Genomic DNA, 20414 nt, shown 5'->3' on the forward strand with positions numbered 1-20414 from the left:
TTTGGCGACCTGTATCAGACATGACCCATCAATTTGAACAAAGCCCATAAGTCATATATAGCGACCAGCAGGTTCTTAATAATCCCACTATTTTTTTAGTATTAAGCAGAAAACAGAAGATTTCATAAATCTCATTAATTTCCTAGGGGTCACCAAACATGGCTGCAAGTTTGCATTTATCTTGGTGCATCACAACTTGTGGAGGGCTGAGGTAGAGACTGCAGGCATGGCAAACAGTTAGGATTTGAACCAACTTTCCATAACTCGTATGCTGCTTCATGGGCCACACTGCCTCTTAATATTGTCCAGTGCCTTTTATTTGTGTTTCACAATGTGAATGAGAGCATAAGTAGAGAAGAAGAAGAAGAAGAGTTTGGATTTATACCCTGCCCTTCACTACCCAAAGGTGTCTCAGAGCGGCTTACAAACTCCTTTCCGTTCCCCTCCCCACAACAGACACCCTGTGAGGCTAAGAGAGCTCTTGACAGAAACTGCTCTTTTTCAAGAACAGCTCTTATCAGAGCTACGGCTTGCCCACGGTCATCCAGCCAGGTGCAAGTGGAGGAGTGGGGAATCAAACCCAGTTCTCCCAGATTAGACCACTACACCAAACTGCGCTACTCCTTACTCCATCAATAGCTCCTTTGTCTTGTAGCTTCCTTAGCTTCAGTGTTTACGTGTGAGCCTGGAACTTCTGAACTTAGATTCAGGAGCAGTTTTCAGAGCCAAGCCCACAGCAGCACAGGTAGACATAATATGAACATGTGCACATTTTTTCTACACTTTGCATATCTAGGGTGAAGAGCCAAAAGGTGATTCCTGACTTTGATCTCTGTAGAAATTAAGCACTGCCTGAACTGATGTATTTGCTAATGAACAAGCTCTTCTCGCAGATACTTTCTTCAATGATTTGTGCAATGTGTCATTTCAGAATGCTGAAGCACAAGTGGAAGAAGTGGAAGATAAAGCAAGTCCCAAAGCAGTGATGTTAACCCAGCAACCTTCAGAAGACAATGAAGTATTTGGTATGTAGTTTCAACAATTAGAGACTTCGTAATATGCTTTATATCTTGCTAAACAAGCGTGCATAACAAAACTCACACTTCTTTATCTGCCCCAGAGTTGGCAACCCCCAGGAGCATTGGGGAGGCAAGCAGAGACTTTGCAAACCAACATCACACCGTGCCATGACCTCAGTTTCTCTTACATACCCAGAAATGACATCACGTTCCTAGAGCATTGTGCAGTGCTGTGACATCGCTTCCAGGGACACAACCAGAAGTGATGTGCAACACCATTTCCCCCCTGATTTATGCTCCCACTGTTCCATCAAGCAGTGGCAGGAGCCCAAAGCACAGGGGCAAGTTTCCTGGCACCCATAACTCTATACCAGTTTTACAGTACTAAAGATTCTGAACTCACCTACTGAACTCCAGTGGTTTCCCAGAGCTAGACACCACCCCAGATGATTTTTATTTACTGTGCTGGGGAATGCAAGCTGTTTTCATGTGTAAATATGGGTCTGCCAGTCATGTGAGAAAGGAAGGGTTGGGCTCTGATTTTTACACCCAAAGGGCATATGCAAATGAGAAATGCAGATCCCCTCCGTAACCCTACCTTACTTCTTTGTAAGTTTTCCCCTTGATGCACTTTTCTTTGCAGTGAGCTCCTGTTTTGGAAGTGGCCTCAGTTAGGCAAACAGTAGTTGGCGGAAGGTGTTAAGAAAGGGAAATCATAGGAAGGAGAGCGTGTTCTGCATTCCTCACACATTTACCACTTCTGTTTTAAAACAAAATGCAGAGGTAGTCAGGGAGAAAATCAAACTCCGTTTCCTTTTTATGTGTTTTGCTGTTTCCTCATATTTTTCTGTTGTTAAAATCTGCCTAATTTTATATACCATTTTGAAATTTATAGACTATTGCGAAGCACTGAAAGTGATACACAGAAAGGTATCCTACTAAAAGTGTCAAATGTATTTTATTTAGTTTTAAATTTGCAGCATTCCTCACATGAATTTTCAGGTCTTCTCTACTGTTTATGCAAATTAAATTTTTAAAGAAATTTTATCATATGTGAAGCAGCCCAAAGAAATATGGAACTATATGTTGTCGAAGGCCATGGCCATACAGCCTGGAAAATCTACAACAACTAATATGGAACTATATTAAGAGACCCTTTACTTTGAGGGCCAAAGGTATTTCACACAGCTGGTCTCCTGTATAAAAGAAATGTGGCTGTTATGGTAAAATACTTCAAAAAACCTGTTTCACTTCTACTGTCTTACTCTTGCCATTATATATAAAAGTAGAATTTAGCTTTCCAGTTTCAGCATGACTTGAATTCCTTTTGCTGACAGGTAGAATGCCCCTGGGGGATTGGAACCTGGCTCACAAAGATGAGGATTTTTTTTGAAGAGGTCACTTCTTCATCACTTTATGCTCTGAGTAACCCACAGTGTGGTCTGGAGAAAAGTGTTTTTGATCATCCTTAACTGAAAAGTGAATGAAGAGTGAATGTTACACTTAATTTCCACCTTTAGCCTGCCTCAGAAAACATCTTACATGTTGCTCAGATCTCTTGTCCAAGCCAATATATGATTTAATCTCTTAATTTGTAAAATTCCATGTATGCTGGCACAGTATGAATACATAACTATTATAATTTTTTTCGGCTTGTTCATTTTTATGAAAAGCCAACCACAAGCCAAGATTTTTCTTATTTCTTTAGTCCCATTAATGTGTTCAAGGACTGAAGGGGAGCCATTTTGTGCAACAGTCTTCTTAACATGTTGACCAAATGGCAGACAATATCGTCTTTACAAACAGTAAATCTAGATTTAAGGTATCATATCTTTGCCTGCACATCGCATTCATAAAAGAAGGCTGGAATATTTCCTCTCAGTGTATATAAATTAAAATAGAGCTATTTGAATACTATATCAAGTAATCTAAGCTAAGCATTTGAATTCTTGTACTCCTGTTTCCTCCTATGGGCCTCGGCAGTGAAGGACTGTTTAATATGCAATGCTGGTGCCTCCAGATGTAAGTAAGCCTGGGGACAAGAAGCTTTGGAGTTCTAGCAGATTAAAAGAAAGAACACAGGAACTACTGTGAGCCTCATCATGATAGATATTGGCATCCTTGAACCCAAAATTTCTCTTTGCTAAAATTCACTGAACTAGCAAATCATGAAATCGATGTATGTTTGTCTGTGTTGACTGCCTTCTTCCGTGGGCAATTCTTGGTCCGCAGTAATCATATGTGCAGAGCTCTCAGCTCTTCTTAGGTCTTACAGTCTATGGGATGGTGATGTAACAGTGAATCAAAATTACCTTTTATATTATATGCAATTATATTGAAGGGATTCTTCTCTGATAAATGCTTTCTACTTACAGCCTGGGCTATGAGAGTGTATATTACCTGATGACTATTGGCTCCTTGTTAATGGGCATGCTAGGGTAATGCAAACCTAATTCCCATGCGTTTCCATAGGCAATCTAATTTGATAATTATCAAGAAAGCCCTTAGCAGTATGAACAGCTCCTCTGTTTGAATGCTGTTTTCCATGTCACACCTAGGCAGCTGCAGCTTCCCTGACTAAAGCTGCCGCCAGCATGGCACATTACACTGATTGAATAAGTGGGAAAGGCTTGCAATTGCAAGCGTTCATTTCTGAAGCATACTGGTGCAACATGCTGTTCAGCAGAGAAAAGCAAATTAGGTTAGGAAAGAACTAGGGAATTTTGTCATGTTTCTCGATACGAGATTGCGGTTTGATGCTTAAAAACCTCTTGCTAGCAACTAGTAATAAAATGCATTTGTTTCAATTGTACCTCTCTTCAGCCCCAGCAAATAGATTCCAGAGCAAGCTAAATAAATTAATAAGGCTCAGTAAACTGCTCTGAGTCCAAATCCAGACATTATATTGGCCTACAAAGCAAATTTTCTATTACGCTGCTTGCCAGGAACTCCCTAAACATAATAGATAACCAGAGGACAAACAACTGAAGGACAGAAATAAAATTTACTGAGAGATAACATTATGAGATTCACATACTGTTTTCTTTAAGTAGCTGCTTGCCAGATCATCTGGATCATATTAGAAAATTGTCCTTAACCAATCATTCTTGGAAGAGTTCTTCCCTCCCTCCCCTTTTGTAGTTAAGAGTGTGTCCTAATAACTTGCATAGATGGGCAGCTAGGCTGGTAAAAATGTAGGTAAGAAAGAATTGCCTTAATAGTTTTTGATCTGTGGAGTTGACGTTGGCCCTTGATAGTGTGTGTGTGTGTTCGTGTGTGGACTGTTAGAGGCACAAGGCCAAGCCAGGCCCCTTTTCTGGTCAGTTGACAAAGTTGTTGACCTCTGGATTTGTTGACCAGGCCGGCCAAATATTTTAGGAAAAAAGCACCAAGCAGAGCTCAGAAGCTGCAGCTCTGTCTCAGCAGAGGCAAGAGGTCCTGCAGACCACGGCTGGCTGGTGATTAGTGCTAATTACCTGGGTAATATCTGAGGCCAGAGTGGGGATGCTTGGGACTGCCTTGCCAGAACATCAGGAAAAATGCCAGGTGGAGTCCAGAAGCTGCAGCTCTGTCTCAGCAGAGGCAACAGCTCTTGTAAATCACGGCTAGCTGGTGATTTGGGGGGAAGGTTCGACTACAAGGGTGGATAAGGTGGAGGTCCATTGCTTGGCTTGAACTACTGTAGGTTTGGTTGATTGTGGGTTGTTTTTTTGGGGGGTGCACTATAAATCTGCTGCACAGCTGGTTAGATCCTCCTGCAGGTGGAGAGGAAAGCCAGAGTAAGCTGCAAGATGTGCCTAGGCTGGGGAAGCCCGTTGCGATGGGGAGGTGGGAGGTATGGTGGTGAGGGGACTGTTAGGTTTAGAAGGAGATTGAGGTATGGACATGCTCGGTCCCCTTCTAACCTCCCTCCCATCCCAAGGAATGATGATGTGCAGACCTAAATTTCTTTGCCCTCCTCTTCAGGCTTCACGTTGTGCAGTGTCAGATTGATTATGAATAAGACTGCCTCCCTTAAAGGATTTATTAGAAAAGGCGATTTTGATTTTGCATGCTTGACTGAGATCTGGGTGGACGAGGATGAACTGGTGGTTCGTACTCAACTGACTCCCCCAGGATACTTGGTCCTTCGTCAACCGTGAACAGGAAAACAGAGAGGGTGGGCATCCCCATCCGAGAGTCTTTCTACTTCAAATGGCTTCCTGCATCAAATATTGCTGTCAATGAATGTGTAGGCCTGGCATGGAGTTCCAGGGAGAGGGTGGGAGTCTGGCTGGTTTACCGTCTGCCCAGCTTACCAGCTGACTCCCTGCTGAGGCTGGCTGAGGCGGTGGTGGAGTGGGCCTTGTGCTTCCCCCAAATGATAGTTTTGGGGGACTTCAATGTCCACGCTGACACTGCCTTGTCTGGTGCCTCCTTAGACTTTATGACTGCCATGGCATCCATTAGGAATCTCCCAGGTTGTATCAATCCCCATGCACAGGGCAGGCCACACACTGGATCTGATCTTTAGTGCAGGAATTGATCTGGACTGATCTTTACCTTGTGAAGGTCAGTTTGAGATTTTCCTTCTCCTTCTACAGGGGCGGTGAGCTTATTTACACTCACCCACGGAGACTCATGGATCCAGTTGGATTCCAGAACGCTCTGTAGGATTGGTCTGGCTCTGCTGGCTGCTCTCTTGATGAGTTCACTGATGCCTGGAATCTGGGCCTTCAGGAGGCCATTGACCAAGTTGCCCCCCCCCCCCCAGTGCCCTCTTCACCCCCATACTAACTGGCGTCCCAGGTATACGGATGAACTAAGGAGGTAAAAAGGGGGCTTAGGTAGCTAGAATGGTGCTGGCAATGAACTCGTAATAAAGCAATGAAGCACTTTCTAGAGCCTGATTGAAGGCCTATGAAGTGGCAGTGAAGGCAGCAAAGCATTTTTACTTCTCTGCCTCCGTTGCATCTGCTGCGTCATACCCAGCTCATTTGTTTAGAGTTATTAGGCAATTGACCACCCCCTCAGTGGCTCCAAAAGTAGATGAAAATTTGGCTACTAGCTGTGACAAATTTGCTACATTCTTTTCAGAAAAAGTCTCGCTCTTTCACCTGCCAGATTGTGAGTCAGTAGGAACCTTGGAGCCCTGGGTGCACAATCAGGTCCATTTTTTGACACTTTCAGCCCACTCTCCCAGGTGGAGGTTGACAGGGTCCTATTGACTGTGCGACGTACTACCTGCTTCTTGGATCCCTACCCTTCCTGGCTGGTGAAAGCCTCCAGGGAAATGGTAGAAGAACCCTTAGCAGACATTATAAATCTATCACTCTCCCAGGGCTCTTTCCTAGCAGACATTATAAATCTATCACTCTCCCAGGGCTGTTTCCCTAGCTCCCTAAAGGAGGCAGTGGTGACACCCCTCCTGAAAAAGTCACTGTTAGATGAGAGGGACTTAACCAATTACCACCCAGTATCTACTCTTCTACCTCTGGGAAAGGTGATTGAGTGAGCAGCGGATGAGCAGCTCCAGGAATTCCTGGATGAGACATCTGCCTGAGAGCCCTTCCAATCCAGCTTCTGGCTGGGGTTTGGGACTGAGACAGCTCTGAACTGCTTTTGACACAGTGGACCATTTGGTCCTGGTCAACCGCCTGGCCTCCCTGGGTGTGAGGTATACGGCCTTGAGCTGGTTCTTCTCATTCCTCCAGGGTCTGCCCCAGAGGGTAATCGTGGGTGGAGCAATGTCGTCACCATAGGCCCTAACCTGTGGAGTTCCGCAGGGGGTCGATTCTCTAACCAATGTTAATTAATATCTGAAGACGCCCTCTGGCAGAGATGTGTCAGGAGGTTTGGAGTGGAGTGCCATTAATATGCAGATGACACCCAGCTCTACCTCTTATTTAAGGAGCAACTGGTAGCTGGAATTCTGGTCTTGGCCTCCTGCCTGGATGCAGTGGTGGAATGGCTAGGTGAGAGTTTGTTGAGGCTAAATCCATCTAAGACAGAGATTACATGGCTAGGGAAGCCCGGACCACTGGGGTGTCTTTCTACGGTCGACTCTGTCAGGAATTTGAGAGTATAGTTTGATTCTTTGTTCTCCATGGACAAACATGTGTCCTCAGTTACAAAGTTTGCATTTTACCATCCATGCCAGGCCTACCAGTTGGCTCTTTATCTGTCTCAGGATGACTTTGCCATGGTAATTCAGTCAACAGTCACCTCTATGCAGGGCTACCTTTGGAAACTACAAAGTGGTCCAGAACACAGCTGCCAGATTGCTGACAGGAGTGTCCTGGTCAGCACATAGAACACCTGTCCTATGGCAGCTGCACTTTCCCCCAGTTAGTTTCTGGTGTCAATTCAAAGTGTTGGTACCAACCTTTAAGCTCTCAATGGCCTGGGACCATCATACCTTCAGGATGACTTCCCCTGGCATGATCCTCCCCATGTTCTCCAATCTTCATCTCAGCATTTATTGGTCCCTGGTCCACAAACCATCCATCTTGTGTCAACAAGGTCAAGGTTCTCTCATATTAGCTGCTGTAGTAGCGGCCCCTGTCCTGTGGAACCAGCTGCCCGAAGGGGTGCATGCCTTGCGTACCTCCCTAAGTTCCACAGACCATGCAAGGCTGCTCTTTTTGGGGTGGCGTTTGGGTGGTTGTGGTCCAACAGGCCGTTGGTATGCTTCAGCTGTGACTTCACCGTCCACACATCCTACCCTGCTTGATAGTGGATAGATTTTAATGGGTATAGATTTTTAACTGTTTTATATTTTAAAGAATATTTATTGCATCTTTGTATTGTTTTTTATTGGATGCATTTTATATGCTGTTAGCTGCTCCAAGTAAATAAATAAAATAAATAAATAGTTCAAAATTAGTTTGACCTTAAATCTATGCCAAAAAAAGGAGAAAGCCCTTTGTCTCCACTGATATCTTGTAATTTCCCCAGCTGTTTATTCAGCACCATTAATGTACTTGGCACATTATAGAGTTTTACTGGCAAAAGATGACAGGTTCTTGCTTCCAAGGAGCAGGTATTTGGATCTTATGGGAAAAGGTCACTGAAGAAGTTGCCCAAGCAAATGTTTCCCACTTTCCTCCTCTCCAGGAGCCTCCTGCATGCTCCAAAAATCTTCTCCTGAGGGCCACGGGACACTTTTAAACAAATCTCTCTACCAGCAGGAAGAGATGGTTTTGCCAGTTCTCCCTGCTCACTACAGCTCATTACACTACAGGAGTACAGTTCAAGTGCCACCCCCAATACTCAGCAGAGTGTTTTTGGATCACACAGGAGGCTGCTGGTAAAAGGACAAGTTAGGAATGACAGCTGAAGATTTGATAGACCCAATAGAATGGCTTTACTATGCATAAAGCATTACAGTTGAAGGTCATAAAGCAATTGTGGTTTTTGTTCAACTGATGAATGACACTCCAGCTCAATGAATGCCCAAAGTTGTCTTTTTCATTATATTTATAAACCTGTGTAAGCTCTATCACTACCCATGGTAGATAATATTCTGATTAGAGACTGTGGTTTTGACAGAACTGTTTTTTGAATTAGTAATGTACATGGTGTGGGGAAAGTTAATGGCTTGGTTTATATAGTGTCAAAAAAGATGCTCACAAAAAAGGAATTGGGTGAGGTAAAGGAAGGAGATTGGTATCTGCAGTGTGTAAATGACATTTCTAGAGAACTGAATTTCAGAAGGTCAACCCAGTGATACTTTGTGTCTGGCAGAATTAAGCGTAAATATTGGGGAGAGATTAAGAGAAAGGAAAGACACTCATAATGCATAGCACTGATGTCTGAAGGCAAAGAACTCTGGGAACAGAAAAATGTGGCACAGCTCAGGGAAAGGTGACAGATTCCAACTTTTTTACAACAATTGCTGAAGGACAAGGACATAATTTATAATCACCCATCCAGAGATAATCTCTGGGTAAGAGCACAGGTCAGACTTATACTTGTATGGCACTTCTTGAACTAAATAGAAAAAAGCAAATGATTGGGGAAGCAAGCAAGCAAGATTGGGGAAGGGACACAAAATACACCGCGAAAGATCTCAAAATATTGGGAAAGCTAGTTGTGTCTGATGGCTTAGATGTACTCCTTATAGTTTCTTTTGATTATCAAGAGTTAGATTATTGGGCCCTGACCTGGATAGCCCAGGCAAGCCCAATCTCGTCAGATCTCGGAAGCTAAGCAGGGTTGCCAGGCTGGTATTTGGATGGGAGACCTCCTTGAAATACCAGAGGCGGGAGGGGGGGGCAGGCTTTATTCAGCCACCTCTCTAAATGTCCTCCAGGCCTCCAGTAGGGGTCAGTTGCCAGAGGTCGTCATGACTTCCAGGTGCACACGCACTCACACAAACAAACAAAAAATACAGAAAGTACCGAAAAGTTTGATTCTTGCAACAAACAATTAATGGCATCAACTTTTATTTAAAAAGTAAAACTGTTTACATTGCGCCTAAAAATGACCTGGAAGGAAGCTGGGTGTGCAACTATAACACAAGGAAGTGCAGAGTTAGGAATTTTGTTAGGAATTTTGGCTCCAATGTGCATCACTTTGCACTTGGCCACATTGAAGCCCATTTGCCACGTTGACGCCCACTCACTCATCCTTGACAGATCCCTTTGGAGTGCCTGACAATCCTCTGTGGTTCTCACCACCATGAACAACTTCGTATCATCCGCAAATTTAGCCACTTCACTGCTTACTCCCAACTCCAAATCATTAATAAACAATTTAAAAAACATCGGACTGAGTACTGATCCCTGTGGTACCCCACTGCTTACCACCCTCCACTGAGAAAATTTACCATTTATACACTCTGTTTCCTATTAATTAGCCAGTTTTTGATCCACAAGAGGACTTGTCCTTTTATCCCACGACTATTGAGCCTACTTAGGAGCCTTTCATGAGGAACTTTATCAAAAGCTTTCTGGAAGTCAAGGTAAACAACATCTATTGGGTCCCCCTTGTCCACATGTTTGTTCACTCCCTCAAAAAACACTTAATAGGTTAGTGAGACAGGATTGTCCCTTACAGAACCCATGCTGAGTCGGCCTCAATAGTTTTTGTTCATCAATGTGCCTACCAATTCTTTCCTTAATAACAGTTTCCACCAGCTTACCCAGTATTAACGTCAGACTGACTGGCCTGTAATTTCCCAGATCGCTTCTGGAACTCTTTTTAAAGATGGGAGTGACATTAGCTACCTTCCAGTCCTCAGGAATGGAGGCAGATTTTAATGAAATATTACATATTTTTGTCAGGAGATCCACAAGTTCACATTTTAGTTCTTTCAGAACTCTCGGATATATGCCATCCAGGCCTGGTGATTTATCAGTTTTTAAGTTGTCTATCGAGACACGGGTGCCGCATGACGGAGTGAGCTCCCGTCGCTAGTTCCAGCTCCTGCCAACCTAGCAGTTCGAAAGCAAGAAATTGCAAGTAGATCAATAGGTACCGCTTCGGTGGGAAGGTAACAGCGTTCCGTGCACCTTGGTGTTTAGTCATGCCGGCCACATGACCACGGAAACATCTTCAGACAGCGCTGGCTCTTCGGCTTGGAAATGGAGATGAGCACTGCAACCCTAGAGTCAGATTTGACTGGCTTTCGAGCAAGGGAACCTTTACCTTTAAGTTGTCTATCAGTCGTAGGACCTCCTCTCTCGCCACCTCAATCTGACTCAGTTCTTTCAACATTCCTCCCAAAATCAGCGGTTCTGGAGTGGGCAAGCACTTCTCATCTTCCACAGTGAAGACAGAGGCAAAAAATGCATTCAGCTTCTCAGCCATTTCCCTATCATCCTTGAGTACTCCTTTTCTAGAGAACTGAATTTCAGAAGGTCAACCCAGGTCTATTATAGTTTATGCTCTCTCCACCATTCTGTAGGAATGATAAGATTAGATAAGTGAGGCCAAAGGAAAACAGGCAGCCCACAACAACTTGCCTGATAAATTTCTTTCATTGGTAGACATTATGGAATCGCCAAGCAGGGGATAAAGGCTGTGAGGTTATTGCAGTTCACAGTGGTCTATTGTTGAGCAGCGTGTGCCATCAATTTCAAGCATAATTGTTCCTTTAGAACAAGCTACAGAATTAATGCCAAATGGTGGCAAACTGGCACAGCGCTCACTCTGGCAAGAAAACACTGAGACTATTGCTGTGCAGCATCATAACTGCAACACCATGTTTCGTGTTTTAGTCAATTTAAAGTGAGGATTCTTGTGGAAATCTTATTTACATTGTTCAGATATAAAGGTGCTGTTGGGCACAAATCAAAGCTACATCTTCTCGAGGTTGTAATACTCTGCTTCTTTATTTTGGAATGTCCAATAAAGTTCATTGAGACTTGCCCCTGTCTTTCTGGTACATTTTATCTTGCCCTTCTTTTAAGAAGCTTAGGGCACTGCACGTTGCTTTGCCTTCCCCCATTTTGTTCTCACCACGATCCTGTGTTGCTTGTTAGGCTGAGAGTGTGTGATTGATCCGAGTTCAGCCGTCAAGCAGAATGGGGATTTGAATGCTGATTTGCCAGGTCATACCTGCTACACTGCAATAACTTCCATGTTAATATGCAGCAGATGCTGCCGGTGTTAGTTGGAGAGGGTTAAGTATGTGTTTCAGGGTATTATTGAAAGTAAATGGGCTTGATTGTCTTGATATAATAATTAGTAGTAGTAAGCACAATCACATACTTCAATTTACTATAGCTTGTCCTCAGTTCCAGCTCATATTCTTTCCTTTAGTTTTGTATCACTCTCTGTGTTCTTCATATTATAGATAGATAGATAGATAGATAGATAGATAGAGAGAGAGAGAGAGAGAGAGAGAGAGAGAGAGAGAGAGAGAGAGAGAGAGAGAGTTACTATTTACTCTTTTAAGTGTCTTTTATTGACTGACAGGTGCATGCTGTAAAGGTTGGGCGATGTAAGTGGCAGAAATTATTTACGTGGCTCTCTTGTGCTGTATTAGGTGAATGGGATTAATGTGCACTCCTGTGCAAGATTGCTCTTTTGTCATTAAATATAAATATAGCTGGAATAAGGAAAAGAGAAAGATTTATGTCTTGTGTCTCTGTACTCATTACTACTTTCTTCTTGAGGTCCTTTATATCTGGATTGCAGAACAGCTGCATGATACAAGCACAAAAGTACAGAAATCAAATGCTAAAATTCTGAACAGCTTGAACTCATTCCTTCCATATTTTGAACATGATGCAGCTAATCAGGATTTGGGATAGGCATCATGTAGAATAAGAGGCAGAAATACAGGAGAGGGGAAACAGCAAACAGCAAGTTATTCATTTTTCCCCAGGAGTTAGGGAACTTGCACCACTTACCAATTCACCCATGTCCCCTCCCCCCCCACAAAAAAACCCATTCCCCCCTGTCCCCCCCCCCCCCAACAAACAGATATTGTAGCTTACAAATGTACACAGGTGCCATCAAGTTATAACCATTTTATGGCATCCTCAGCAAGGGGCTTTCAAGGCCAGTGAGAAGCAGAGGTGGTTTGCCTTTATCTTCTGCAGAGTCTTCTTTGGTCCCCCATCCAAGTACCAACCCTTCTTAGCTGCTGAGATCTAACAAGATTGAGATATGCCATGCTGCCTTCCCTCCCTAATTGTAACTTAAGCTACAGCTTAACTTGTGTGCTACATAAGCAGTAAACACGTTGCACAGTCTTCCCTGTTGCACTCGCTTAGAAATTAGACTTGGTCTTTCAGCTAGACTTTGGCCTTGGGGATGGATCCGAGCTGAAACTCAGCAGCCGCAACTCTTCCAAACATCTGCTTCATAAGAACATAAGAGATGCCAATGTTGGATCAGGCCAATGGCCTATCCAGTCCAACACTTTGTCACATAGTGGCCAGAAATACCAGGTGCCATCAGGAGGTCCAGCAGTAGGGCCAGAACACTAGAAGCCCTCCCACTGTTGCCCCCCCCAAGCACCAAGAATACAGTGCATCACTTGCCCCAGAATTCCTATCTAGACCTTGTGGCTAATAGCCACTGATGGACCTCTGCTCCATATGCTTGTCTAATTCCCTCTTGAAGCCGTCCATGCTTGTAGCTGCCACCACCTCCTGTGGCAGTGAATTCCATGTGTTAATCACTCTTTGGGTGAAGAAGTACTTCCTTTTATCTGTTCTAACCCAACTGCTCAGCAATTTCATTGAGTGCCCACGAGTTCTTCTGTTGTGAGAATGGGAGAAAAGTACTTCTTTCTCTACCTGCTCTATCCCATGCATAATCTTATAAACCTCGATCATATTACCCCTCAGCCATCATTTCTCCAAGCTACAGAGAACTAAGTGCTTTAACCTTTTTCATAGGAAAAGTGTTCCAACCCTTTTATCATTCTAGTTGCTCTTTTCTGCACTTTTCCCAATGCTATAATATCCTTTTTGATATGTGATGACCAGAACTGTACAGACTATTCCAAATGAGGTCGCACCATGAACCCAATGAATTTGTGAACCCAGTGCAAGAAACAAATGTAATCTCAGCTCCTGCTCAAATCAGTATTTCAGGCACATCTGCATAAGAGCTAAATGGGAACAATATTACTTACTGCACAAGGATGTTGGGACATTGAAAGGATTAAACACGGGGAAGCCTGGCTTAGGAAAATGTCAAATCCAGCTGAAGAGTACCCAGTAGTACAATTCTCTCTTATTGTTGGCACCCCCAGTCCAGATCTACACAAACTCATACTGCATTGATATTTCTCTCCCCTCTAATACACACACGCACACGTACACACACATCAGCACACACAGGTCTATCCCACAGAAAGAACTCCTCCTTCTCCTCCCTCAGATTCTTCTCTCACCTGACCTTTCTGCCTCTGATTCTCCTCTCCCCCTTCTCTCTCCTACCTTCCCTCCTACTTATCTGCTGCCTAAGGAGAGGCCACAAGCACTCCCAGGTTGCTCTGGCCTCTCTTGTCCGTTGCAGGCTGAAGGCCCATCCTCATGGTTGGCAGTGGCAGAAGCCGAGGATTCCTGTGATGATGGTTCACCAGCCCCACAGGAAGCCCTAGTGGCACTGGCTGGAAGAAGAGGCCCAATCCAGCTCAGCTTTGGAACGAAGATCTGCCTGGCTAGGCATGCTCAGAGCAGGTGCCCCGGTCTAGCTACTGTACCATTAGTGTCACCTTACCCTGTAACTCCTTAAAAGTTTTCATCAAATCAGGAAAAAAAAAACACGTGACTGGTATAACAAGCATGAATTTGTGACACCATTTAAACAACAACAAGGTTGATGGTAAAATTTCCACTAATACTGAATGTGTCCAGTGTTAGAAAAATCGCATGCTGTGATGGTTGTAATTCTGCCGTTTGTAATCAGTTCCCCCCCTCCCCTGAAATTTGGCCTGATTACACTCCTAACGAGATTGATTCTGCGTGCCAAATTTCAGACAGAAAATTTTACTGGGAAAAGAATTTCCAGGCACTGTAATGGTAGAATGCTACTCAACTTATAGCGATGCTCCCATGCCTGTGTAGTATGTTGCTTTACCAAACACCTCTCAGCGTCTTACATCACTTCCAAGATCCGACAAGGTTGACTTATATCATGCTCCTTCCCATACTATGTCCATGATAGATTTTACTTGTAAAAAGAAATTATACAATGTTACAATGTGGCGTATTAACCTACAGCAGCTAATATGAGAGAACCTGAGCTTGTGTTCTGTTTAATAGGCACAAAGACTATGTCTTTAAGGACTGAAAAGACTTACAGTAGAAATTCATTGGGGGGGAGGCTTAATTTCAAATAAGCATAAGAAAAGTGAAAAGAACTAGTATTTTCAGCCTCCATACACTGGCACTTGTGGAGAAACGTCCTGGTGGTGACAAGACAGCAGCCCCTCACAAGCCTTTCATATATCACAGCAGATCCTTGATAATACTCTCCTTTATTTCAGCAGTATTCAGAGGAGGCTGACGCTCCAGTGCCTTCCCTATGCTTCACTCGGCCCTTTTCCAGCTCCAGTGAAATGCCTGATTTATTGGGTTTTCTAAATGCACAGTTCACCAGGGGCTGTGTAAGACTCTCTGTTGTAACAGTGCTTAACACCGGCCGCCTCTCAAACCGGTTCAGTTTCTGGTACTAACATGCTAAGCAGTTTCCCCTCCTGTGCTTCTCTTCTGGCATGTACAACATTTTTATCAGAGGAATAGCCTGCAGGCAAACAACTGACTCCAGGCACAGTTTATTTCTCGTGCAACCAGCGATAGATAAGGCAGTTCCTTCTACTTATGAGATCAACTTTTAGAAATGTAAGGCTGTTTGGCATAATTAATTTCCAGTAAGTATCACATTTGTGTTGTTGTAACAAACATAGCAACTGTGAAATTATCTGTCTTGGAAGTGGGGGGGGGGGGATATGAGATTTTTCTCTGCCTTGGCTTCCAAACTGGTGCTGGGGGAGATCCGCAAGGCATTGTCCTATAATCCTCCTTTTTACAAGTTTTTCTCAGCTTTTCTCCTATCTTTCCTAAACCTGCTTTGCTCCAATATTTTCAGGAAGGCCACAGTCCAAACACATTAGTGCATTGTCTGGATGGGGAAGTGTAATGGTCCTGCCCACATCAGCATCATTTTCCTTCTGCCAACCTCTTGCAGCCACCCCAGATGGCTTTTTTAAAAACACGGTAATTTCTGTCTATACTGCTATGTAATTATCAGTTTCTTTAAACTTCTCCAAAGCACTTTGGTGGCTTACTGGGGAAATGATGCAAGGAAAATGGCAGCTGGCTGGGGGAAATCAGCTGTGGATGGTCTCTCTTGCCAGGGCAAATTCCTCTACATTCCCAGAAATAATGAATGCGAAACTGAGAATCCTTGTTGTGTGGATTCAACCGTAGACTTAATTTTCTTTATGTATTTATTTACTTCATTTATACTCCGTCTTTCTCCCTAATGAGGACCCCAAACAACTTACACCATTCTCTTCTCCTCTATTTTATCCTAACAACCTTGTGAGTTTAAGCGAAGTGTGTGTGACTGGCCCAAGGTCATCCAGCAAGTATCCATGGCAGAGTGGGGGGAAAGATGATTGATAGCACAGAAGGAATAAAACACAGAAACCTTGGAGTCTGCAATCACTATGGATTTCTGAGGGGGGGGGGGAAACGTGTGGTTATCATCAGCCTAGGACTGCATCCACACATCAGTGGATATTGTGCTCTCAGTGCAATCACTTGAAATGGTATTTTCCTGTTTGGGCATGACAATCCAGCTGCAAGTGATTGCTAGCTATAGTGGAGGGATATCACCAGATCCAGTGACGGGTGGATGCAGCTTAGGTTTCTTGATATCGTCCACCATTTTAAACTTAACTGCCATCTCAAGAGGATGTTTGAAGTGAGTGCCAATTTGTTTCAATGAAACTGATAATCGGTAAAAGTTACAAGGAAGTTGTACATTGCCTCCAATTCGTTGTGCTTGATATAAGAAAGAACTGGCAAGCAGAAACCTGAAGAGACTAATATAGCCATTTGTTTTTGAAACCATCGTATCTTTATGCAGTCACTTCGCACTCTTGAATCACTGGGACGGTTTTTTGCATAAAATAGTGCCCAGGTCAGAAACAGGAAACATGTCAGGAATGACACAACTTTTAAATGGTTCTCTATGAAGTAGCAAGCTTTCATTTCTATAGCAAAGTCATCACAGCAAGATTTTACCCCTACTGAAAAAAAAATCCTAAATTAAACCCTAAAGATGGTTTATGTTGTACAACTGCCACAAGAAAACTGCTTTAGAGAGATAGACAGCTTCTACTGCATGGCATACAATTTGTGCAGCGTACAGTATCACAAGGAGAAAACAATTTTCATTACACTCCACAATAACTCAATGGCACATACAGTGACTTATCACATGGTAATAGGATCTGTTAAAGAGTAGCGGCAATATAGACTGGCCTTTAGACCCTGCCAGTGGCTCTTGTGCGGTATCAGTAGCTTGTCACAGAAACCAAACTTTTTCTATGTTTATACGCTCTGCTTTCTGCTTAACAAATTTAATTTATTTCTTTTTGCTGATTCCCCAGTACACTGTGTTCTCCCACAGTATTTCCTGTGCTATTCCCTTGAGTGGGCCACCCCTCAAGAATGGCTTTGCCAGATAGTGATGTAGGAATGTACAGAGTTGTATTGAAGCTATTATTTTCATTTATTTTTAATGCTGTTAAGATGTTTTTGGGATCACCATTCCTGATACATTTTCACACAGCACCTTTATGACATTCATTATTCAAGCTTTGCTGATAGCTTCAGATGGCTTTTTAAAAAAGAATTGTTAGACAGATTCATGGAGAATGAGTCTACCAGTATCTATTAGCCATAACATCCCTGTGGAGCTTCCTTTTGTAAAGCTGTTATAACTCTGAATACCAAATACTGGAGACAAAGAACAGGGTAGGCTTTGGTGATGTTCTGTGCCCAAAATAGAGTTGCCAGTCATGGCACGCATGGCATGGCCTAGCAACTGGTGGGAATTGGGAGGAGGGCAAGGATGCGGGGGGGGGGAAGTCCACCAGCAATGGCGCAATGGCAATTCTGGGGAAAACCTAGAGGTGACACCTCACCTGTCTAGGAATCGCCAGAAGCTCTATGGTAAAACAATAGCATTCCCAGGAATTCCTAGAGAGGTCTGACATCACATTCGTGTTTTCCCCAGAAGTGACATCACACTGTTGGCCTGGTGTAGATGGGCTTTGATCTTCTTTCGCAAGACTGCTACCTTTTGTTGTCTCCTCCTGCCTTTCTGCAGTTTCACATCTTGATTGCAGTGACACCTGACCTGTGGAAATGAGTCACAAAGGAATTGACTCCTGGTTTTTAGAAGATATAAGGCAAAGCTATTCTGGAGAACTTGTGAAGCCAGCTAAATTTTTGTCTTTGCTGCTTTTCATCAATGTTCTTTTTTTCATGCTCATATGATTACTGCTGTTTTAAGTTGAGTGGTATGCCACTTTGATGGAAAAGCAGGTTAGAAAAGTTAAGAAATTTTCTAAGCTGTTTTCATATCAGGATTCCTAAAGTGACTTTTTGTAGATATTTGCCTTATTTTCACAATTACCATGGAGTAAAACATTCCATAGCTTCCATAAAAACAGGCAGTTTGTTTTTATTGCCAAAGTAGTTGTACAGATAGAATTGTATTTTGGCTTAAAATCTGCTTTGCTTAAGGCAGTAGTGGATGACCTATCCTATTTATGTCATGAATATGTTAGAAAAGAGCTGCTTCCTCCAATATTTCAAATTGCTTTAAGTTACAAAATAGATTTGCTGCCAAAAGGCAAGAGTACGATGATCATTCTTAAAGACGGATTGTTTTCCATCTGGACTGATAAAAATTAATCTGTATGAATGTGATTTGTTGCCCTGGAAACATCTCAGAAAGATTTATTTGGCCCTCGGAATTTTAAATTGTCTCATTTGTTAATGTTTTGTGTTAATTTTTCTTTGTTACTTTGGTGGTCTTTGCCTTCAGCAATTAGTATATAAACATATTTCATCTCTTTAAATGGATTGGTCCCTGCTCAATTTATTAACATAACATATGCCTACTTGAACTGAATCCATTCAGTCCTTTTATTCTTTGGGCCCTTATTTTAAAGAGGGACAACACTGACCACTAGAAGTTTATTCAACTAACTGTATGACTTTGTCTTCCAAATTGATTTCCAGCTTTAATATCACGGTCCGGAGTACACTACCGCTCCTCCCGTGCCAACATTCCATTAGCTCCCAAGAGGTCAAATACTGGTGCCACATGGCCTAAATAATCTACTGTTCCAAGAGCAGTGTTGGAGGAAAATATAGTGCAGTGGCTCCCATACCATTCTCTTAATGACAGGAGTCCTCAAGGTGTCATGGATTGCCTTTTTGTTTTTAACTTTGGCAGTGTTTGGGAAGGGATGCAGTTAGATAAAATCCATCAAATAAAGTAACACAGTGCTATCATAATTAAATCTGAAATTCCAGCACATCAAGCCACCATACTGTCATATTTTCAGTACCTTATTACAAACATGGAATTGGATGCCGTACAGCACATTAATCAAACTTCCATTTTATTTTTGCAAAAAGAATCAAGCCAGGCTTTTAATCCTTTCCAACAGATGGGTACACAAGCCTCTTCATTCATTTTGGCTGTACAAGTATTGGGCCACGTCTCACTATCATGAATGAAAAGTGGGTAGGGGGGGACTTGAACACATAATAATAACATACCCATTATGGGCTGCAGTAGGCAGTGTTTGTCAATTTAACTCATAAGAGCTTAACTCTTAAAGGAGAGTAGAAATGAAGTATTCTCTTCACTGTATTTGTTTTTGTTCTTTTAGAATTTTTGGAAATGGAATTGCATTATGCAAAGTGGAAAAATGAACAGTCTTATGTATGTCAGACTTTATTTCATGGGACTCAAGAAAGGCATCCATTATTACCTGCCCATATTACATAAAATAAATGTGAACAGCAGGACAACAGAAGGGGAAAGTACATTCTACCTTGTTCTTTCAGTTGCAGGGAGTGATCATAAGCATATTGATCTCTTGGGCTGCAGGGCTGTTTAAATTGGTGTAAGAAGCATGTTGGTTGTTTTAGAAGAAGAAGAAGAAGAAGAAGAAGAGATTGGATTTATACCCCGCCCTTCACTACCCAAAGGTGTCTCAGAGCGTCTTACAAACTCCTTTCCCTTCCCCTCCCCACAACAGACATCCTGTGAGGTAGGTGGGGCTGAGAGAGCTCTTGACAGAAACTGTTCTTTTTCAAGAACAGCTCTTATCAGAGCTACAGCTTGCCCAAGGTCATCCAGCCAGGTGCAAGTGGAGAAGTGGGGAATCAAACCCGGTTCTCCCAGATTAGAGTCCACGCACTTAACTACTACACCAAACACATATAGATCTTCTTCGTGGTCTCTGTGCATCACACCCTTGGGATATACTGCGCCTGCGCTGACCTTCTCGGTACCGGTAGCTAGCAAAAAGGGATTTTCGCGCCTCTCCCAGGTCACTGCGCATGACCAAGGAGGGGCACGCAGATCCCGCCAGTTCTTTTCTGACCGCCGCGCTGGTAGGACGCCTTCTGCTTCGGTCTGTTAAGTACCAAACTTTTTCTGCTAAACTTGCGTTTAGTTAGTTTCCTTTTCTTTATTTTTGTAGTTAGCAAATTTTTCTTCGGTGTGTTTGTTTTTCGTCTTTACGTTTCCCCTCCGCTGGCCTATGGCCCCGCGGTGGGGTTGTTTCAAACGGTGTAAGACTTGCGGCCTTAAAATATCCCCCACCGACGGGCATTCGCTTTGCCTCGTCTGTTTAGGGGAGTCACACTGTGTTTCTAAGTGCGGACATTGCCAGAAGTTTTCGAACCAGAC

General features: G+C 43.1%; 1 protein-coding gene across 3 annotated transcripts in view; it reads left to right on the forward strand.

Annotated features, from left to right (window-relative positions):
• MBP (myelin basic protein) overlaps positions 1-20414 on the forward strand; it is a 198256-nt gene that overhangs the window by 88454 nt on the left and 89388 nt on the right. For all 3 annotated transcript variants that reach the window (XM_015412838.1, XM_015412839.1, XM_015412840.1), the window contains one exon: positions 932-1025. In XM_015412838.1, the coding sequence (XP_015268324.1) occupies positions 932-1025 (94 nt within the window). The remainder of the gene's footprint in view (positions 1-931; positions 1026-20414) is intronic.

Source organism: Gekko japonicus, unplaced genomic scaffold, assembly GCF_001447785.1.
Source record: "Gekko japonicus isolate JY-2015 unplaced genomic scaffold, Gekko_japonicus_V1.1 scaffold1157, whole genome shotgun sequence".
Taxonomy (NCBI): Eukaryota; Metazoa; Chordata; class Lepidosauria; order Squamata; family Gekkonidae; genus Gekko; species Gekko japonicus.